This window comes from Macaca nemestrina, unplaced genomic scaffold (assembly GCF_043159975.1).
Source record: "Macaca nemestrina isolate mMacNem1 unplaced genomic scaffold, mMacNem.hap1 Scaffold_53, whole genome shotgun sequence".
Lineage (NCBI taxonomy): Eukaryota > Metazoa > Chordata > Mammalia > Primates > Cercopithecidae > Macaca > Macaca nemestrina.
The window spans coordinates 274,298-296,252 of NW_027257706.1; the positions used below are offsets into that span (position 1 = coordinate 274,298).

At 61.0% G+C, this 21,955-nt stretch overlaps 3 protein-coding genes across 12 annotated transcripts; all 3 read right to left on the reverse strand.

Moving 5' to 3' along the window:
- Nucleotides 1–1,370: 1,370 nt before the first annotated feature.
- Nucleotides 1,371–11,491, reverse strand: LOC139361499 (sterile alpha motif domain-containing protein 1-like). Of its 10 annotated transcripts, none has more exons than XR_011619048.1 (4): nucleotides 2,648–7,490; nucleotides 2,267–2,431; nucleotides 1,738–1,855; nucleotides 1,371–1,513 (listed from the first exon to the last, which is right to left on the reverse strand). XR_011619048.1 is itself a non-coding variant. In XM_071090083.1 (2 exons), the coding sequence occupies exons 1-2, from the start codon at nucleotides 9,739–9,741 to the stop codon at nucleotides 1,472–1,474; spliced, it is 564 nt and encodes a 187-aa protein (XP_070946184.1). In that variant the 5' UTR covers nucleotides 9,742–11,491; the 3' UTR covers nucleotides 1,371–1,471. The 10 variants fall into 10 exon arrangements, 1 of the variants encoding a protein (XP_070946184.1); XR_011619050.1 differs by lacking the exon at nucleotides 1,738–1,855 and having other exon boundaries at nucleotides 2,648–2,829; nucleotides 3,071–7,489; XR_011619051.1 differs by lacking the exon at nucleotides 1,738–1,855 and having other exon boundaries at nucleotides 2,648–2,829; nucleotides 3,113–7,488.
- A 458-nt stretch (nucleotides 11,492–11,949) lies between these two features.
- LOC139361492 (uncharacterized) lies at nucleotides 11,950–16,515 on the reverse strand. Its single transcript, XM_071090080.1, has 2 exons — nucleotides 16,152–16,515; nucleotides 11,950–13,960 (listed from the first exon to the last, which is right to left on the reverse strand). Exons 1-2 carry the CDS (start codon nucleotides 16,425–16,427, stop codon nucleotides 13,412–13,414), a joined length of 825 nt encoding a protein of 274 aa, XP_070946181.1. The 5' UTR covers nucleotides 16,428–16,515; the 3' UTR covers nucleotides 11,950–13,411.
- A 56-nt stretch (nucleotides 16,516–16,571) lies between these two features.
- On the reverse strand, nucleotides 16,572–21,084 carry LOC139361490 (uncharacterized). The gene is made up of 2 exons (XM_071090079.1): nucleotides 20,774–21,084; nucleotides 16,572–18,582 (listed from the first exon to the last, which is right to left on the reverse strand). Exons 1-2 carry the CDS (start codon nucleotides 20,846–20,848, stop codon nucleotides 18,034–18,036), a joined length of 624 nt encoding a protein of 207 aa, XP_070946180.1. The 5' UTR covers nucleotides 20,849–21,084; the 3' UTR covers nucleotides 16,572–18,033.
- Between the last annotated feature and the right edge of the window lie 871 nt (nucleotides 21,085–21,955).

The window sequence follows — 21,955 nt, forward strand, 5'->3', positions numbered from 1 at the left end:
GTCCAGAACGGTAAACCAAGTGAACTCTTGCTTATAAATCACCCAGTCTGTGGTATTCTGTTATAGCAACACAAACAGACTGAGACAGGGACACTCAGTGGGCTCATCTCTCTACTTGATGGAGCACTCCCTGCGCGGTATCTTGTATTTGTAGACATGATGCTGTAAATGCTCTTTGAGTGCCTTGAAGCCTTTTATGTTTGAGTTTACAGAGAAGCCCCTACAGGCTTCAGGTCCCTTCCTCTGTTGTTTCTTTGCTCTTTAGTACCTCCCCAAACCTAGTATTAAATTAGATCATAGCAAAGTCCTTGGACCAACAGTATTAGCAGTACCTGAAAAACATGCTGGAAATACAGACTCACAGGCTGCACCGCAAAACACTGAACCAGAAACTCTAGGAGTGAGACCCAACAATCTGTATTTAACAAGTCCCCCCAGATGAGTCTGATGCACACAGAACTGTGAGATGCTGTATTAGATGATGTTCAGTTCATGCTAATGGAATCACTAACACACACGTCTGCTCACTGCTTGGTCTTTGCACAGGCACCTGGATCCTTCTTGGAATACCTTTCTTAGTGTCTTGGTGTTGGTTAAGTTCTGTGGAGTTTGATACTGCTCATTTTGCTGCTTGTTCTGTTTTTCCAGAGTCCCCTTATCACTTGACCTGCTGCCACATTATGTTTGATTACAGATACCCCATCAGCCTGGGTCTCTCTTTACAGCCTTTGTATACATACATCTACACATAGGGATTCGGATTATCTCAGGATCCCACATCCTCACTGTCCCCCATTCCCCCAACCCCGCCATCCCCCACCAGTACCTTTCTGAAGTTTTCTAGTCCTTCCTTTTCGTTTGTGCTCCTTAAAGCCCAGCCCCATGCCTGACTTTGGTTCCCACTGAGTTCTGTTACAAGGATTCCACATTTGTGGATATCAAATCTTTGGCAAGGTCATTTACCTGGGCTGGAATAAGACTCTTGGCTGATCCTCCTTCCTAAACACCCACCCAATGGGAGAGGCTGATACTCAACATGCAAACCTTGTTTTTTAATTCTCCAGGCAAAGTGATGTTGGAAGACATTGTGGCAGGGGTGGTGTGTGAAGATTTACAAATAATTTTTGAATATCTGCTTCATGATAGGTCTCAGAGGTGCCTTGTGGGTGTGGCTTTGGAGGATGATTACGAGGAAATTGTGGATATTAGGGAAGTCAGGAAAGGAAAATAATCACTCACAATTCAACAATTCAGAGAAAGCTCCTAAGGGAATTTCTGGCTGCTTGATGTCCAGAGGCCAGGTCCTCACTTTGTATCAAGGCTCAGGACTATGGATAGAGAAATTATGGGGCACCAAAAAAACACAGTAATCAAGATAAACAAAATTTTAATATAATGTCTTTAAAAATACAAATTGATGCATAAAGAAAACACCCATGTTGAACAAAACAGTTACAATGTTGCCTCCTCTTCAGCACCACCCCACCCTCCAGAAGTTTCCTCCAAGCCGCACCTGTAAGATAAAAAAAAAAAAAAAGACAAAATAAAAACCTGTAAGAGAAAAGATAAAAATGAGATCGGCCTGGGGGCTCATGCCTGTAATCCCAGCACATTGGGAGGCCGAGGCAGGTGGATCACTTCAGGTCGAGTATTCAAGACCAGGCTGGGCAGCATGGCAAAACGCCATTGCTACTAAAAATATATATAAAAACATTAGCTGGGCATGGTGGCAGGCACCTGTAATCCCAGCCACTTGGGAGGCTGAGGCAGGAGAATCTCTTGAACCTGGGAGGCAGAGGTTGCAATGAGCCGAAATCACACCATTGCACTCCAGTCTGGGTGACAGAGCGAGACTCTGTCAAAAAAAAAAAAAAAAAAAAAAAGATCCTCAGGAATTTCTGGCTCAAGTCTCCCATCCTCACCACCACTACCACCAGGCGGCCTTTTGCTGTTCACTCAGGTCCAGGCTCCATCCCCTAAAATGCCGGGGAAATGCTACAAGACTCTCCCCATCTCCATTCCGGGAGTTTGCTGCAAGCCAATCTTGCTCTTCCTGAAAACAGCCTTGGGGTTCCCTGTCCTGGTACACCCTCCTACTGTAGGCAGCACAGGGCCAGTGTCACCTGCAAACCAGGAGTCCTGGCAAAGCATCGCCTCTCCCTGAGCTGCTTCTTTCCCAATCTGGCATCTGCTCGGGGAAGGGCACACCAGGGAGGAGACTTGCGTGGTGAGCTCAGGTCACCTTCAGGGGAAGGTCAGTGCATACCGGCCAACCCGGACCACATTTTCCAGAATCCTTCAGCAGTACTGTGATGCTCTTGTGGTCAGCAGACCTCATTGGCTCCCAGCGAAACTTGTCAATGTCACTTGGGCATCTTAACAGTAGGCTCCTAAACTTGGTTGTGTGTGCTGTGCAGATGTCAGAGGCACCCTGTGTGGGCAAAACCAACTGCTTTCCCACCTCTCTAGCTCCAAAACTACAATCCCCAGAGGCCTCTGCAGTCACTTCTACTACCCATCCTACACACCTTCCCTGTGTCTGGTTAATGTCAGAAGCACTTCTGGTCTGTGACCCCGGCTGGTTAGGCTGGTTGGCACCCAGTAAGGCCTCCCTCCAGGTCTTCCCCACACCTCTGCACCTCATTACCTGACCGGTTTCAGGATCTGCAGGGTGCATCTGTGTTCCATGGGTGCCCTATAGGCAGTCAGCATGCCCCTCTGTGTGTCCCTGTGTTACTCATGGGAATGAAGGCTGGGAGCCGTAGAGCTGTGTCAGAACTCAGGTGCTCTCCTGTGGGCACCTGTAGGCCATTTTCCTTTCACTGGAGCCTACAGGGTTAGAGACAAACCCTCACTCTGTGGCTTGGGGACAAGGGCTTCACTCCCTGGCCTGAGTTTGGAGCAAAGCTTGAGGGTGCTGGGTCAGTCTGGGCTCCCCCTGGATGGGAACTGACTGCCCTAGTGATTTCTGTGACATCCCTGGCCCCAACTGTGGGGCTCTGGAGTGGACTGTGCTTCACCTTGTGGCTGGGGGTTTCCAACTGAGAGTCGAAAAAGAGGTGAGAATTACCTGTAATTCCATCTTGGCTGTCAACAGGATGGATCCCCTTACCTTTTCTTGCCCTGGAGGCTGCCTGGTTGGTACTGGGGAAAGTTCATTCCTAGTCCTGGAAGAGCAGCTCATTCTAACCGGAGTCCTCCCTCAGCATTCCTTTCTGCTCCATCCATACCGCAGTCATTCATGAAGTCGTTAATTGTAAACACATATGGAATGGTTTAAATAGAAGTACAGAGATGTGTGCACTTAATTGTTCAGTGATGTGGATGAAGGGCAGGGACATCAGAGATGCCTGTGACTTCAAGGGGTTGGGGGGGACTCCCAGAAGTAGGGTTGTCTCTGCTGCCCCTGACCGGTTTGATACCTTGGAGATTAGGGGGAAGGCATTCCAGTGGGAGGCCGGAAGGAAGCACAGTCTCAGAGGCTGGGCTCTTGCTACCATGTGGAAGGATTATTGTGGCCAAGGGCTTTCTTAAGGTTGATTTTTAAATATACATAGGTGAAGATACAGACTAGCTATTCACACATAGAACAAGGAGAAGCTTGATATAGGCTAACTTGAATTTTACCTTTGAGAGCATTTTCAGCTTCTGGAAATTGGGACATTTCACCCAAAATTCCAGAATCCCTGCTTCTCTGAAAATAAATCTGCCCTAACTCTTCACTATATTTCTTTTTTGAGACAGATTTTCACTCTTGTTGCCCAGGCTAAGGTGTAGTGGCATGATCTCTACCCACCACAACCTCTGCCACCTGGATTCAAGCAATTCTCCTGCCTCAGCCTCCTGAGTAGCTGGGATTTACAGGCATGCGCCACCACGCCCGGCTAATTTTCTTGTACTTTTTTTTTTAGTAGAGACGGAGTTTCACCATGTTGGTCAGGCAGGTCTTGAACTCCTGACCTCAGGTGATCCACCTGCCTTGGCCTCCCAAAGTGCTGGGATTATAGGTGTGAGTCACCTCACTTGGCCAGTCTGCACTATTCCTTAGTGTCAGACAATTTGAGCCAAACAATGTCTTTCTCATTCGGACGTGACCTTCAGGGTTTAATTTTTGTATTTTTGGTATAGACAAGGTTTCTTTCTTTCTTTCTTTTTTTCTTTTTCAGGTAAATTTTCACTCTTGTCACCCAGGCTGGAGTGCAGTGGCATGATCTCAGCTCACTGCAACCTCCGCCTCCTGGGTTCAAGCAATTCTCCTTCCTCAGCCTCCTGAGTAGCTGGGATTACAGGCGCCTGCCACCACACCTGGCTAATTTTTTATAGTTTTAATAGACACAGGTTTTGCCAGGTTGGGCAGACTGGTCTCATCTCGAACTCCTGACCTTCCTTGATCTGCCTGCTGCAGCCTCCCAAAGTGTGGGATAACAGGCATGAAGCAACGCCTGGCCTCCACTGGCTAATTCTTTATATGTTTGAAGAGATGGGGTTTCACCATGTTGGCCAGGATGGTCTTGATCTCCTGACCCTGTGATCTGCTGGCCTCCGCCTCCCAAAGAGCTGGGATTAGAGGTGTGAGCCACTGCACCCAGCCTCAATGTAGCTTTTATATCAAAGTATTTATGTAGGAAAAATTAATCAAAGGGCACAAGCATTTCAATACTTAGGTTGTTTAAGATGAAATCTGTGGCTGGAAGAGTGCCAGAGACATAAAAATGTTTCGCACATGAAGGAACCACAACTTAAATAAACAAATTTGAAGGAACTAAGTAACAAATGATTTTCTGTTGTTTGTTTTGTTATGTTATTTTGGAAATGTGATTAATCATTATGTCAAGGGAGTTGGGAAGAATTTCCAGATACTCTGATATGCATGACATCTTAATCATACCAAATAAAGCAAGGCTATCTTAGGAAATTAGGTACCACTGCCAAGGACCTTTACATGAGATAAATTAAAATTACTATTAAATTTGTAACAATCAGACGGACTGGCAGGCAAGTTGTGTCATTTTTTTCTCAGCATTTTTTCTTTCTTTGATTCAATAAAACAAAGTTAAATGCCAGCTATCTGCAGAACACTCACTAGACTATGTTTAATGATATGTGAAACACAGCCTGCACACTCACAGATCCTTGCCATGGTCCCGTTCCCTTCTTTTCAAAACCTGTGTTACCCTGTGGCTAGATTTCTCAATGAGATGAAAGAGAGAGAGGAATGAGAACCATCTTCTTTGAGGTCGCTCTGCTCCGCTCCTGCAGGTAGACGATGACTTCTCAGGTGAGACTATTATCCTTGGCTGGGGGGTAGAGGTCTTAATCCTAGAAAAGAGGCCTCTCAGGGTGGAGAGGTGATTTAAATCCTTACCAGATAGACACAGCTCCCCAACTCCTCCAGACTTTCACAAACCCAAACTGGAACAGCGGAAAAACGACTGACAACCGGCCACATGCCCCAGGCAGAGACGCAGGGAGAGGCTGACCAGAGGGAAGGTCAACGTACAAGATACCACCCTCCGGCACACAGGGCACATGTGTCCCAACACACACACACACGGACACAGAGCGAAAGAGAGAGAAAGGAGAGAGAAAGAAGAGACGCAGGCACACACACAAATGCACAAAGACGTATGGCAGTGGCAGGGTAACACCCACTCCCAGGCAGCCCCTGAAGCTGCCGGGTTCTGCTCTCTGTGACTATGACCCGTGGGTAAGAGAGCAGCCCACAGGCACACAAGCAAACCTCTCCTCTTTTGAAGAGACTCACTGGCACACCATCAGTCGGTGCAGGCCTGAGCCTGGGATCCCGCGCTGCTTCTCCGGCCCTCTGCCCGTGGTTTCTTCCTCCTGGACGACCCTCCGTGGATCGTGGCCTCCAAGACCATCCCGTCTATGCCCCTGGCGAGAGCTGGTCTTAGCCCTGACTCTGACTAATCCCTCTAATCCCAGGTACTCGGGAGGCGGAGGGAAGAGAATCACTTGAATCCGGGCGGAAGACTTTGCAGTGAGCTGAGATCTCGCCACTGCACTCCAGACTGGGTGACAGTGAGACACTGACTACATAAAAAAAAATATGGTGGAGCGGGGGCTGTGGGGACTGAGGCGGTGGCAGGTGAAGTGAAGATTGGGAAAGAGGCCTCCTTGACACTCCACGAATCCTGGCCTGAGGCTGGGATCTCGCGCTGCCTCCCCGGAGATCAGCCTGAGGTTTCTTCCTCCTGAGGTTTCTTCCTGCTGGTCGGATCTCCGTGAATAACGGCCTCTGGAGACCATCCTGTTAAAGCCCTGGCCAGGACTGCTCTCAGCCCCGACTCTGACGCACTATCACACAGGGCTCCTACTTCGCCAAGTCTCAGGGACCCATCCCCAGGAAATGGTGTCAATCGCTGTGACCAAAACCGCAGCTCAGGCCTCGCGCATGAGCACTGGCAAGGCTGACTCCCCCTTTGATCCAGAGAGTCAGGCTGGGGACCCCTTAAAAAATGGTGGCGACGCGATGCGGGGACTGGGGCGGCAGTGGCAGCAGTGGAGCAGTCCCAGGCGGCGGGTGGGAAGAGGACTAGGAGAGGGGCCTGCGCGAGAGCCAGGGTCAGACCCATAGGAGTCCTATCGTCAGGACCTTCTTGATTGGTTTTCTGCTTTGGTTCCCGGTGGAGGAGGAGCTTCAGGGTGCCCGCTGGGCTCTCTGGACACCCCTTCGAATCCAATAATGGATACGACCGGGTGATCAGGAATGGGGTTACAATGTAGTGAGGCAGGAAGGGCCTCGCTGGGGCACATAAAGATCCCAAGAGTTGCATGGCCTGCTGTTTGCTGAATAAACTGGCCCATGAGTCCATTGCCTCCCTCCTTCCTGAGTAGGGTAGGGGTTTACCTTCGTCTCCAAGGCCCGGGGACTCCGAAATCCCGACACAGCTTTCCCCAACACATGCAACAAGAGACAAAGGCGAGGCCAAGATAGAGCCAATGTGACCACACATGGCATTGACTTCCCTCAAGAGCAGATGGAGTGAGCGTGTGTCTTTGAGGTCATCTGGGACGATGCTGAGGCAGATAGTGAGGTCCAGGCATGTGCCCGGGGGCCACTGGGATTTCCCACACAAAGTTGAGGAAAAGCCAAGCACACCTGAAAACCTGTGAGACAGGACCTGTGCTAGAGTCCAAGCCACATGCAGGGATGCCTGCCAGAGGGGCCCAGACGTTTTGAAAAAGTATACCCCACCAACAGCCCACCACCAGGTGGTTCCCCTGACACCACCTCCCCTGACAACCAGCAAAACCCAATCCCTTGGGAGACTTGAAATCCGTGGCAGTCAAAAGATTCAGTGCTTGAAGGCATTTTGCCCAGGAGCAGGGGAACCGAAGGGATTTCAGAAATAAGCGAAAAATTACAGGCCGGATGCAACACTGCCTTTCCTGGCAGGCAAAGGTCAGCCACGGAGGGGTAGCATCACACTGGTCTCGGACAGACCAGGCAGCATTCACTTGAGACATGGAGATCAATGGAAGTGCCCCCTCCCAGATAGGTATGAGAACTCCAGAGTAATAAAACCGGTGCAAACAATAAGAAATACCACAGAAGACGAAAGCAATCAAGATCCGGACCCCTAGGAAGTATCTCCTGAAGAAATGGAAACTGTCCCATGTTGAAGACATTCAGACAGACCGAGAAGCATGCAGGACCCTCGGCCTCCCTCCCCCTCCGAAAGAGCGGCGGCCTAGCCCGGCTTGCGAAAGCCCAGGGGCTCCCGCAAGCTGCCTCTGCTTTCCAGGACCCGCGCAAACAGGGACAGGGGCGGTCCCGCGGCGGAGCCACTGGCCCCACGCGTGGCACTGGCCGATCCCCGAGCAGACGATGTGAATGCGTGTCAGCCCGGACGTACGGGGTGACGGCGAAACCAACAGCGGAGTCCAGGCCTGTGCCCGGGTGGAAGAGGGTTCCAAGGGACCTGCCCGTGGATTCCAAGGGAAATCAAAGAACGCCTGGGATCCAGGAGGGAGCCAGAAGATTCAGGGAGTCAGTCCACCTGCTCAGAGGAGCCGAGGAGAGGCTGTGCCTCAAGGACGAGAGAGGAAGTGCAGAGGGGAAGTGCCGCACCGCCTGTCCAAGAAGACAAGGCCAGTCACGGTCGCCTAGCGCTCATGCTAGGCAGGCCACCCAGTCATGAGGTGAAACAGGGAGAGCAAGACAGCTTCCCTGTGGGAGACACGTATGGGAGCCGGGAGCTCCAGGGTCATGGAACCTGCCCAAGCAAGCAGAAACAGGTTTGGAGAGAGAAACCTTCACCACACGGATTTCCGGGGAGTGTCTCCCTGACGGACTGGGAAGCCATCTGCGTCCAAGACGTTCGGCCAGACCGACAAGCGTGTAGGCCCCCGAGAGACAGGGGAGACAGAGCAAGAGGGAGGACAGAGCAGAGGCCGGAGCCCAGGCCCGACACTGCCCGGTGCCACCGCCGCGGGCCTAAGGGGAGGGTTGCCCAACGGCTGACTTGTCCGGAGAGGCCAGCCTTCCAGGGACCGGGAGGCCTGGCATCTCCCCTTCCCGGCTTCCTCTTCAAGCTTCTGCCGTGGTGCGGCTTCATTTCTCAGAGAAGAGCCGTGAAAAGGTCCAAGCGTCTCCTCTGAGGCGGGTCTGCTCCTCTCCTGCAGGGCGGGCGACGAGCTCCTCTGGGGCTTTTGGCCCTGGCTGGACTGTGGTTATCTTGATCCCAGGAGAGAGTCCGCTCGGCAAGGGTAACGAGATTTCCACTGCTGCTGGGGAAGACGCATCTCCTCACGCGGCCGAGGCCCTCAGGGACCCCAAGTGGAACGGCGGCGAAAACCACTGACGAGCCCGCCGCAAGACCCAGGCACAGAGGCAGAAGAAAGAGGCTCGGCAGAGCCAGGCCGACGCGCAAGAAGTCGCCTTTGGGCGCACGGGGCGCGTTCGTCCGAACGCACCCACGCACACGGGCACGCACACACGAACCGGCAGAAAGAGGGAAAGACACACACAGAGAGTGAGGGCCAGAGAGACAAGAGAGGATGGGAGAGACGCAGACACACACAGTCACACGGCAGCAGCGGCACAGAAACGCAGCCCCCGCAGGCACACAGCCCCCCTGACGCTGCAGGCTCCCGCTCCGCGCGTGAAGGCCCCTCGGGGGAGAGGGCAGCCCACGGACAGGCGGGCGGACCTGTCGTGGAGATCACGGGGGCAAGACTTTCGGGGAGACTCACCCCAACACCGTCCGGGCAGGCCTGAGGCTGGGACGACGCGCCGCTTCCCCCGGACTCCGCCTGCGCTTTTGTCATCCCGGCCGGCGCGTTGCGACTCCCGGCGTCCGTCCGGAGACGTTCCTGTCGACCCCGTGGAGAGGTGAGGCAGGAGCCTCGCAGCCCCGACACCCAAGCACCGCCACGGAGGGCTCCTGCTTTGCCAAGCCTCAGGGGGCCGGTTTCTAAGACAACCGTGGGAACCGCTGTGACGCGAGAGGCCGCTCGCGCCTCGCGCATGCGCACTGGCCCTGCCGCGCCGGGCCCACTCGCGCTCCCCACCTGGAAGTCAGGCTGCGGCCCCTTTAAACAACGGCGGCTGCGCGGGGCGCCGGGCCGGGGATGGGGTGGGAGGGGGCGTGTGCGCGGTGGGGCGGGGGGGGGAGCGGGGGTGGGGGGGGCCGCTGGGGGCTGCCGCTGCAGCCCCGGCGGCCGCCGGATCCGGGCTCCAGCAGGGGGCGGCGTGGGAGAAGGGGCCGCGGGCATCCCAGTCCCAAGACCCCCGGAGTCCTGTCTTCAGGACCTCCTTGAGCCGACTTCCACCGGTGGAGGGGGAGCTTCAGGGCCTCCTCTGGGGTCTCAGGACTCCTCTTGAGATGGGATTTTGGACCCCTCCGGGTGAGAGAGGATGGACTCGCCATCATCGGCTGAGGCAGGCGGGGCCTCGCTGCGGCACAGAATCATCCCCTGGGCCTTAAGGCGTGGTGCCAGCCGAAAATTCACTGACCCACGAGCCCTCGGCCTCCCTCCCCCTCCGAAAGAGCGGCGGCCTAGCCCCGCTTGCGAAAGCCCCGGGGCTCCCGCAAGCTGCCTCTGCTTTCCAGGACCCGCGCAAACAGGGACAGGGGCGGTCCCGCGGCGGAGCCACTGGCCCCACGCGTGGCACTGGCCGATCCCCGAGCAGACGATGTGAATGCGTGTCAGCCCGGGCGTACGGGGCGACGGCGAAACCAACAGCGGAGTCCAGGCCTGTGCCCGGGTGGAAGAGGGTCCCAAGGGACCTGCCCGTGGATTCCAAGGGAAATCAAAGAACGCCTGGGATCCAGGAGGGAGCCAGAAGATTCAGGGAGTCAGTCCACCTGCTCAGAGGAGCCGAGGAGAGGCTGTGCCTCAAGGACGAGAGGGCAAGTGCAGAGGGGAAGTGCCGCACCGCCTGTCCAAGAAGACAAGGCCAGTCACGGTCGCCTAGCGCTCATGCTAGGCAGGCCACCCAGCCATGAGGTGAAACAGGGAGAGCAAGACAGCTTCCCTGTGGGAGACACGTATGGGAGCCGGGAGCTCCAGGGTCATGGAACCTGCCCAAGCAAGCAGAAACAGGTTTGGAGAGAGAAACCGTCACCACACGGATCTCCGAGGAGTGTCTCCCTGACGGACTGGGAAGCCATCTGCGTCCAAGACGTTCGGCCAGACCGACAAGCGTGTAGGCCCCCGAGAGACAGGGGAGACAGAGCAAGAGGGAGGACAGAGCAGAGGCCGGAGCCCAGGCCCGACACTGCCCGGTGCCACCGCCGCGGGCCTAAGGGGAGGGTTGCCCAACGGCTGACTTGTCCGGAGAGGCCAGCCTTCCAGGGACCGGGAGGCCTGGCATCTCCCCTTCCCGGCTTCCTCTTCAAGCTTCTGCCGTGGTGCGGCTTCATTTCTCAGAGAAGAGCCGTGAAAAGGTCCAAGCGTCTCCTCTGAGGCGGGTCTGCTCCTCTCCTGCAGGGCGGGCGACGAGCTCCTCTGGGGCTTTTGGCCCTGGCTGGACTGTGGTTATCTTGATCCCAGGAGAGAGTCCGCTCGGCAAGGGTAACGAGATTTCCACTGCTGCTGGGGAAGACGCATCTCCTCACGCGGCCGAGGCCCTCAGGGACCCCAAGTGGAACGGCGGCGAAAACCACTGACGAGCCCGCCGCAAGACCCAGGCACAGAGGCAGAAGAAAGAGGCTCGGCAGAGCCAGGCCGACGCGCAAGAAGTCGCCTTTGGGCGCACGGGGCGCGTTCGTCCGAACGCACCCACGCACACGGGCACGCACACACGAACCGGCAGAAAGAGGGAAAGACACACACAGAGAGTGAGGGCCAGAGAGACAAGAGAGGATGGGAGAGACGCAGACACACACAGTCACACGGCAGCAGCGGCACAGAAACGCAGCCCCCGCAGGCACACAGCCCCCCTGACGCTGCAGGCTCCCGCTCCGCGCGTGAAGGCCCCTCGGGGGAGAGGGCAGCCCACGGACAGGCGGGCGGACCTGTCGTGGAGATCACGGGGGCAAGACTTTCGGGGAGACTCACCCCAACACCGTCCGGGCAGGCCTGAGGCTGGGACGACGCGCCGCTTCCCCCGGACTCCGCCTGCGCTTTTGTCATCCCGGCCGGCGCGTTGCGACTCCCGGCGTCCGTCCGGAGACGTTCCTGTCGACCCCGTGGAGAGGTGAGGCAGGAGCCTCGCAGCCCCGACACCCAAGCACCGCCACGGAGGGCTCCTGCTTTGCCAAGCCTCAGGGGGCCGGTTTCTAAGACAACCGTGGGAACCGCTGTGACGCGAGAGGCCGCTCGCGCCTCGCGCATGCGCACTGGCCCTGCCGCGCCGGGCCCACTCGCGCTCCCCACCTGGAAGTCAGGCTGCGGCCCCTTTAAACAACGGCGGCTGCGCGGGGCGCCGGGCCGGGGATGGGGTGGGAGGGGGCGTGTGCGCGGTGGGGCGGGGGGGGGGAGCGGGGGTGGGGGGGGCCGCTGGGGGCTGCCGCTGCAGCCCCGGCGGCCGCCGGATCCGGGCTCCAGCAGGGGGCGGCGTGGGAGAAGGGGCCGCGGGCATCCCAGTCCCAAGACCCCCGGAGTCCTGTCTTCAGGACCTCCTTGAGCCGACTTCCACCGGTGGAGGGGGAGCTTCAGGGCCTCCTCTGGGGTCTCAGGACTCCTCTTGAGATGGGATTTTGGACCCCTCCGGGTGAGAGAGGATGGACTCGCCATCATCGGCTGAGGCAGGCGGGGCCTCGCTGCGGCACAGAATCATCCCCTGGGCCTTAAGGCGTGGTGCCAGCCGAAAATTCACTGACCCACGAGCCCTCGGCCTCCCTCCCCCTCCGAAAGAGCGGCGGCCTAGCCCCGCTTGCGAAAGCCCCGGGGCTCCCGCAAGCTGCCTCTGCTTTCCAGGACCCGCGCAAACAGGGACAGGGGCGGTCCCGCGGCGGAGCCACTGGCCCCACGCGTGGCACTGGCCGATCCCCGAGCAGACGATGTGAATGCGTGTCAGCCCGGGCGTACGGGGCGACGGCGAAACCAACAGCGGAGTCCAGGCCTGTGCCCGGGTGGAAGAGGGTCCCAAGGGACCTGCCCGTGGATTCCAAGGGAAATCAAAGAACGCCTGGGATCCAGGAGGGAGCCAGAAGATTCAGGGAGTCAGTCCACCTGCTCAGAGGAGCCGAGGAGAGGCTGTGCCTCAAGGACGAGAGGGCAAGTGCAGAGGGGAAGTGCCGCACCGCCTGTCCAAGAAGACAAGGCCAGTCACGGTCGCCTAGCGCTCATGCTAGGCAGGCCACCCAGCCATGAGGTGAAACAGGGAGAGCAAGACAGCTTCCCTGTGGGAGACACGTATGGGAGCCGGGAGCTCCAGGGTCATGGAACCTGCCCAAGCAAGCAGAAACAGGTTTGGAGAGAGAAACCGTCACCACACGGATCTCCGAGGAGTGTCTCCCTGACGGACTGGGAAGCCATCTGCGTCCAAGACGTTCGGCCAGACCGACAAGCGTGTAGGCCCCCGAGAGACAGGGGAGACAGAGCAAGAGGGAGGACAGAGCAGAGGCCGGAGCCCAGGCCCGACACTGCCCGGTGCCACCGCCGCGGGCCTAAGGGGAGGGTTGCCCAACGGCTGACTTGTCCGGAGAGGCCAGCCTTCCAGGGACCGGGAGGCCTGGCATCTCCCCTTCCCGGCTTCCTCTTCAAGCTTCTGCCGTGGTGCGGCTTCATTTCTCAGAGAAGAGCCGTGAAAAGGTCCAAGCGTCTCCTCTGAGGCGGGTCTGCTCCTCTCCTGCAGGGCGGGCGACGAGCTCCTCTGGGGCTTTTGGCCCTGGCTGGACTGTGGTTATCTTGATCCCAGGAGAGAGTCCGCTCGGCAAGGGTAACGAGATTTCCACTGCTGCTGGGGAAGACGCATCTCCTCACGCGGCCGAGGCCCTCAGGGACCCCAAGTGGAACGGCGGCGAAAACCACTGACGAGCCCGCCGCAAGACCCAGGCACAGAGGCAGAAGAAAGAGGCTCGGCAGAGCCAGGCCGACGCGCAAGAAGTCGCCTTTGGGCGCACGGGGCGCGTTCGTCCGAACGCACCCACGCACACGGGCACGCACACACGAACCGGCAGAAAGAGGGAAAGACACACACAGAGAGTGAGGGCCAGAGAGACAAGAGAGGATGGGAGAGACGCAGACACACACAGTCACACGGCAGCAGCGGCACAGAAACGCAGCCCCCGCAGGCACACAGCCCCCCTGACGCTGCAGGCTCCCGCTCCGCGCGTGAAGGCCCCTCGGGGGAGAGGGCAGCCCACGGACAGGCGGGCGGACCTGTCGTGGAGATCACGGGGGCAAGACTTTCGGGGAGACTCACCCCAACACCGTCCGGGCAGGCCTGAGGCTGGGACGACGCGCCGCTTCCCCCGGACTCCGCCTGCGCTTTTGTCATCCCGGCCGGCGCGTTGCGACTCCCGGCGTCCGTCCGGAGACGTTCCTGTCGACCCCGTGGAGAGGTGAGGCAGGAGCCTCGCAGCCCCGACACCCAAGCACCGCCACGGAGGGCTCCTGCTTTGCCAAGCCTCAGGGGGCCGGTTTCTAAGACAACCGTGGGAACCGCTGTGACGCGAGAGGCCGCTCGCGCCTCGCGCATGCGCACTGGCCCTGCCGCGCCGGGCCCACTCGCGCTCCCCACCTGGAAGTCAGGCTGCGGCCCCTTTAAACAACGGCGGCTGCGCGGGGCGCCGGGCCGGGGATGGGGTGGGAGGGGGCGTGTGCGCGGTGGGGCGGGGGGGGGGAGCGGGGGTGGGGGGGGCCGCTGGGGGCTGCCGCTGCAGCCCCGGCGGCCGCCGGATCCGGGCTCCAGCAGGGGGCGGCGTGGGAGAAGGGGCCGCGGGCATCCCAGTCCCAAGACCCCCGGAGTCCTGTCTTCAGGACCTCCTTGAGCCGACTTCCACCGGTGGAGGGGGAGCTTCAGGGCCTCCTCTGGGGTCTCAGGACTCCTCTTGAGATGGGATTTTGGACCCCTCCGGGTGAGAGAGGATGGACTCGCCATCATCGGCTGAGGCAGGCGGGGCCTCGCTGCGGCACAGAATCATCCCCTGGGCCTTAAGGCGTGGTGCCAGCCGAAAATTCACTGACCCACGAGCCCTCGGCCTCCCTCCCCCTCCGAAAGAGCGGCGGCCTAGCCCCGCTTGCGAAAGCCCCGGGGCTCCCGCAAGCTGCCTCTGCTTTCCAGGACCCGCGCAAACAGGGACAGGGGCGGTCCCGCGGCGGAGCCACTGGCCCCACGCGTGGCACTGGCCGATCCCCGAGCAGACGATGTGAATGCGTGTCAGCCCGGGCGTACGGGGCGACGGCGAAACCAACAGCGGAGTCCAGGCCTGTGCCCGGGTGGAAGAGGGTCCCAAGGGACCTGCCCGTGGATTCCAAGGGAAATCAAAGAACGCCTGGGATCCAGGAGGGAGCCAGAAGATTCAGGGAGTCAGTCCACCTGCTCAGAGGAGCCGAGGAGAGGCTGTGCCTCAAGGACGAGAGGGCAAGTGCAGAGGGGAAGTGCCGCACCGCCTGTCCAAGAAGACAAGGCCAGTCACGGTCGCCTAGCGCTCATGCTAGGCAGGCCACCCAGCCATGAGGTGAAACAGGGAGAGCAAGACAGCTTCCCTGTGGGAGACACGTATGGGAGCCGGGAGCTCCAGGGTCATGGAACCTGCCCAAGCAAGCAGAAACAGGTTTGGAGAGAGAAACCGTCACCACACGGATCTCCGAGGAGTGTCTCCCTGACGGACTGGGAAGCCATCTGCGTCCAAGACGTTCGGCCAGACCGACAAGCGTGTAGGCCCCCGAGAGACAGGGGAGACAGAGCAAGAGGGAGGACAGAGCAGAGGCCGGAGCCCAGGCCCGACACTGCCCGGTGCCACCGCCGCGGGCCTAAGGGGAGGGTTGCCCAACGGCTGACTTGTCCGGAGAGGCCAGCCTTCCAGGGACCGGGAGGCCTGGCATCTCCCCTTCCCGGCTTCCTCTTCAAGCTTCTGCCGTGGTGCGGCTTCATTTCTCAGAGAAGAGCCGTGAAAAGGTCCAAGCGTCTCCTCTGAGGCGGGTCTGCTCCTCTCCTGCAGGGCGGGCGACGAGCTCCTCTGGGGCTTTTGGCCCTGGCTGGACTGTGGTTATCTTGATCCCAGGAGAGAGTCCGCTCGGCAAGGGTAACGAGATTTCCACTGCTGCTGGGGAAGACGCATCTCCTCACGCGGCCGAGGCCCTCAGGGACCCCAAGTGGAACGGCGGCGAAAACCACTGACGAGCCCGCCGCAAGACCCAGGCACAGAGGCAGAAGAAAGAGGCTCGGCAGAGCCAGGCCGACGCGCAAGAAGTCGCCTTTGGGCGCACGGGGCGCGTTCGTCCGAACGCACCCACGCACACGGGCACGCACACACGAACCGGCAGAAAGAGGGAAAGACACACACAGAGAGTGAGGGCCAGAGAGACAAGAGAGGATGGGAGAGACGCAGACACACACAGTCACACGGCAGCAGCGGCACAGAAACGCAGCCCCCGCAGGCACACAGCCCCCCTGACGCTGCAGGCTCCCGCTCCGCGCGTGAAGGCCCCTCGGGGGAGAGGGCAGCCCACGGACAGGCGGGCGGACCTGTCGTGGAGATCACGGGGGCAAGACTTTCGGGGAGACTCACCCCAACACCGTCCGGGCAGGCCTGAGGCTGGGACGACGCGCCGCTTCCCCCGGACTCCGCCTGCGCTTTTGTCATCCCGGCCGGCGCGTTGCGACTCCCGGCGTCCGTCCGGAGACGTTCCTGTCGACCCCGTGGAGAGGTGAGGCAGGAGCCTCGCAGCCCCGACACCCAAGCACCGCCACGGAGGGCTCCTGCTTTGCCAAGCCTCAGGGGGCCGGTTTCTAAGACAACCGTGGGAACCGCTGTGACGCGAGAGGCCGCTCGCGCCTCGCGCATGCGCACTGGCCCTGCCGCGCCGGGCCCACTCGCGCTCCCCACCTGGAAGTCAGGCTGCGGCCCCTTTAAACAACGGCGGCTGCGCGGGGCGCCGGGCCGGGGATGGGGTGGGAGGGGGCGTGTGCGCGGTGGGGCGGGGGGGGGGAGCGGGGGTGGGGGGGGCCGCTGGGGGCTGCCGCTGCAGCCCCGGCGGCCGCCGGATCCGGGCTCCAGCAGGGGGCGGCGTGGGAGAAGGGGCCGCGGGCATCCCAGTCCCAAGACCCCCGGAGTCCTGTCTTCAGGACCTCCTTGAGCCGACTTCCACCGGTGGAGGGGGAGCTTCAGGGCCTCCTCTGGGGTCTCAGGACTCCTCTTGAGATGGGATTTTGGACCCCTCCGGGTGAGAGAGGATGGACTCGCCATCATCGGCTGAGGCAGGCGGGGCCTCGCTGCGGCACAGAATCATCCCCTGGGCCTTAAGGCGTGGTGCCAGCCGAAAATTCACTGACCCACGAGCCCTCGGCCTCCCTCCCCCTCCGAAAGAGCGGCGGCCTAGCCCCGCTTGCGAAAGCCCCGGGGCTCCCGCAAGCTGCCTCTGCTTTCCAGGACCCGCGCAAACAGGGACAGGGGCGGTCCCGCGGCGGAGCCACTGGCCCCACGCGTGGCACTGGCCGATCCCCGAGCAGACGATGTGAATGCGTGTCAGCCCGGGCGTACGGGGCGACGGCGAAACCAACAGCGGAGTCCAGGCCTGTGCCCGGGTGGAAGAGGGTCCCAAGGGACCTGCCCGTGGATTCCAAGGGAAATCAAAGAACGCCTGGGATCCAGGAGGGAGCCAGAAGATTCAGGGAGTCAGTCCACCTGCTCAGAGGAGCCGAGGAGAGGCTGTGCCTCAAGGACGAGAGGGCAAGTGCAGAGGGGAAGTGCCGCACCGCCTGTCCAAGAAGACAAGGCCAGTCACGGTCGCCTAGCGCTCATGCTAGGCAGGCCACCCAGCCATGAGGTGAAACAGGGAGAGCAAGACAGCTTCCCTGTGGGAGACACGTATGGGAGCCGGGAGCTCCAGGGTCATGGAACCTGCCCAAGCAAGCAGAAACAGGTTTGGAGAGAGAAACCGTCACCACACGGATCTCCGAGGAGTGTCTCCCTGACGGACTGGGAAGCCATCTGCGTCCAAGACGTTCGGCCAGACCGACAAGCGTGTAGGCCCCCGAGAGACAGGGGAGACAGAGCAAGAGGGAGGACAGAGCAGAGGCCGGAGCCCAGGCCCGACACTGCCCGGTGCCACCGCCGCGGGCCTAAGGGGAGGGTTGCCCAACGGCTGACTTGTCCGGAGAGGCCAGCCTTCCAGGGACCGGGAGGCCTGGCATCTCCCCTTCCCGGCTTCCTCTTCAAGCTTCTGCCGTGGTGCGGCTTCATTTCTCAGAGAAGAGCCGTGAAAAGGTCCAAGCGTCTCCTCTGAGGCGGGTCTGCTCCTCTCCTGCAGGGCGGGCGACGAGCTCCTCTGGGGCTTTTGGCCCTGGCTGGACTGTGGTTATCTTGATCCCAGGAGAGAGTCCGCTCGGCAAGGGTAACGAGATTTCCACTGCTGCTGGGGAAGACGCATCTCCTCACGCGGCCGAGGCCCTCAGGGACCCCAAGTGGAACGGCGGCGAAAACCACTGACGAGCCCGCCGCAAGACCCAGGCACAGAGGCAGAAGAAAGAGGCTCGGCAGAGCCAGGCCGACGCGCAAGAAGTCGCCTTTGGGCGCACGGGGCGCGTTCGTCCGAACGCACCCACGCACACGGGCACGCACACACGAACCGGCAGAAAGAGGGAAAGACACACACAGAGAGTGAGGGCCAGAGAGACAAGAGAGGATGGGAGAGACGCAGACACACACAGTCACACGGCAGCAGCGGCACAGAAACGCAGCCCCCGCAGGCACACAGCCCCCCTGACGCTGCAGGCTCCCGCTCCGCGCGTGAAGGCCCCTCGGGGGAGAGGGCAGCCCACGGACAGGCGGGCGGACCTGTCGTGGAGATCACGGGGGCAAGACTTTCGGGGAGACTCACCCCAACACCGTCCGGGCAGGCCTGAGGCTGGGACGACGCGCCGCTTCCCCCGGACTCCGCCTGCGCTTTTGTCATCCCGGCCGGCGCGTTGCGACTCCCGGCGTCCGTCCGGAGACGTTCCTGTCGACCCCGTGGAGAGGTGAGGCAGGAGCCTCGCAGCCCCGACACCCAAGCACCGCCACGGAGGGCTCCTGCTTTGCCAAGCCTCAGGGGGCCGGTTTCTAAGACAACCGTGGGAACCGCTGTGACGCGAGAGGCCGCTCGCGCCTCGCGCATGCGCACTGGCCCTGCCGCGCCGGGCCCACTCGCGCTCCCCACCTGGAAGTCAGGCTGCGGCCCCTTTAAACAACGGCGGCTGCGCGGGGCGCCGGGCCGGGGATGGGGTGGGAGGGGGCGTGTGCGCGGTGGGGCGGGGGGGGGGAGCGGGGGTGGGGGGGGCCGCTGGGGGCTGCCGCTGCAGCCCCGGCGGCCGCCGGATCCGGGCTCCAGCAGGGGGCGGCGTGGGAGAAGGGGCCGCGGGCATCCCAGTCCCAAGACCCCCGGAGTCCTGTCTTCAGGACCTCCTTGAGCCGACTTCCACCGGTGGAGGGGGAGCTTCAGGGCCTCCTCTGGGGTCTCAGGACTCCTCTTGAGATGGGATTTTGGACCCCTCCGGGTGAGAGAGGATGGACTCGCCATCATCGGCTGAGGCAGGCGGGGCCTCGCTGCGGCACAGAATCATCCCCTGGGCCTTAAGGCGTGGTGCCAGCCGAAAATTCACTGACCCACGAGCCCTCGGCCTCCCTCCCCCTCCGAAAGAGCGGCGGCCTAGCCCCGCTTGCGAAAGCCCCGGGGCTCCCGCAAGCTGCCTCTGCTTTCCAGGACCCGCGCAAACAGGGACAGGGGCGGTCCCGCGGCGGAGCCACTGGCCCCACGCGTGGCACTGGCCGATCCCCGAGCAGACGATGTGAATGCGTGTCAGCCCGGGCGTACGGGGCGACGGCGAAACCAACAGCGGAGTCCAGGCCTGTGCCCGGGTGGAAGAGGGTCCCAAGGGACCTGCCCGTGGATTCCAAGGGAAATCAAAGAACGCCTGGGATCCAGGAGGGAGCCAGAAGATTCAGGGAGTCAGTCCACCTGCTCAGAGGAGCCGAGGAGAGGCTGTGCCTCAAGGACGAGAGGGCAAGTGCAGAGGGGAAGTGCCGCACCGCCTGTCCAAGAAGACAAGGCCAGTCACGGTCGCCTAGCGCTCATGCTAGGCAGGCCACCCAGCCATGAGGTGAAACAGGGAGAGCAAGACAGCTTCCCTGTGGGAGACACGTATGGGAGCCGGGAGCTCCAGGGTCATGGAACCTGCCCAAGCAAGCAGAAACAGGTTTGGAGAGAGAAACCGTCACCACACGGATCTCCGAGGAGTGTCTCCCTGACGGACTGGGAAGCCATCTGCGTCCAAGACGTTCGGCCAGACCGACAAGCGTGTAGGCCCCCGAGAGACAGGGGAGACAGAGCAAGAGGGAGGACAGAGCAGAGGCCGGAGCCCAGGCCCGACACTGCCCGGTGCCACCGCCGCGGGCCTAAGGGGAGGGTTGCCCAACGGCTGACTTGTCCGGAGAGGCCAGCCTTCCAGGGACCGGGAGGCCTGGCATCTCCCCTTCCCGGCTTCCTCTTCAAGCTTCTGCCGTGGTGCGGCTTCATTTCTCAGAGAAGAGCCGTGAAAAGGTCCAAGCGTCTCCTCTGAGGCGGGTCTGCTCCTCTCCTGCAGGGCGGGCGACGAGCTCCTCTGGGGCTTTTGGCCCTGGCTGGACTGTGGTTATCTTGATCCCAGGAGAGAGTCCGCTCGGCAAGGGTAACGAGATTTCCACTGCTGCTGGGGAAGACGCATCTCCTCACGCGGCCGAGGCCCTCAGGGACCCCAAGTGGAACGGCGGCGAAAACCACTGACGAGCCCGCCGCAAGACCCAGGCACAGAGGCAGAAGAAAGAGGCTCGGCAGAGCCAGGCCGACGCGCAAGAAGTCGCCTTTGGGCGCACGGGGCGCGTTCGTCCGAACGCACCCACGCACACGGGCACGCACACACGAACCGGCAGAAAGAGGGAAAGACACACACAGAGAGTGAGGGCCAGAGAGACAAGAGAGGATGGGAGAGACGCAGACACACACAGTCACACGGCAGCAGCGGCACAGAAACGCAGCCCCCGCAGGCACACAGCCCCCCTGACGCTGCAGGCTCCCGCTCCGCGCGTGAAGGCCCCTCGGGGGAGAGGGCAGCCCACGGACAGGCGGGCGGACCTGTCGTGGAGATCACGGGGGCAAGACTTTCGGGGAGACTCACCCCAACACCGTCCGGGCAGGCCTGAGGCTGGGACGACGCGCCGCTTCCCCCGGACTCCGCCTGCGCTTTTGTCATCCCGGCCGGCGCGTTGCGACTCCCGGCGTCCGTCCGGAGACGTTCCTGTCGACCCCGTGGAGAGGTGAGGCAGGAGCCTCGCAGCCCCGACACCCAAGCACCGCCACGGAGGGCTCCTGCTTTGCCAAGCCTCGGGGGCCGGTTTCTAAGACAACCGTGGGAACCGCTGTGACGCGAGAGGCCGCTCGCGCCTCGCGCATGCGCACTGGCCCTGCCGCGCCGGGCCCACTCGCGCTCCCCACCTGGAAGTCAGGCTGCGGCCCCTTTAAACAACGGCGGCTGCGCGGGGCGCCGGGCCGGGGATGGGGTGGGAGGGGGCGTGTGCGCGGTGGGGCGGGGGGGGGAGCGGGGGTGGGGGGGGCCGCTGGGGGCTGCCGCTGCAGCCCCGGCGGCCGCCGGATCCGGGCTCCAGCAGGGGGCGGCGTGGGAGAAGGGGCCGCGGGCATCCCAGTCCCAAGACCCCCGGAGTCCTGTCTTCAGGACCTCCTTGAGCCGACTTCCACCGGTGGAGGGGGAGCTTCAGGGCCTCCGCTGGGGTCTCAGGACTCCTCTTGAGATGGGATTTTGGACCCCTCCGGGTGAGAGAGGATGGACTCGCCATCATCGGCTGAGGCAGGCGGGGCCTCGCTGCGGCACAGAATCATCCCCTGGGCCTTAAGGCGTGGTGCCAGCCGAAAATTCACTGACCCACGAGCCCTCGGCCTCCCTCCCCCTCCGAAAGAGCGGCGGCCTAGCCCCGCTTGCGAAAGCCCCGGGGCTCCCGCAAGCTGCCTCTGCTTTCCAGGACCCGCGCAAACAGGGACAGGGGCGGTCCCGCGGCGGAGGCAGTGACCCCACGCGTGTCACTGGCGTGTCCTCGAGCCGTCGACGGGAATGTGTGCCAGCCCGGCCGTACGGGGCGACGGCGAAACCAACAGCGGTGTCTAGGCCTGTGCCCGGTGAAGAGGGTCCCAAGGGACCTGTCCATCGATTCCAAGGGAAATCAACGAACGCCCGGTATCCTCGAGGGGGCCAGAAGATTCAGGGAGTCAGTCCACCCAGGAGCAGAGGAGAGGCTGTCCCTCAAGAATGAGACGGTAACTGCAGAGGGTAAATGCCACACCGCCT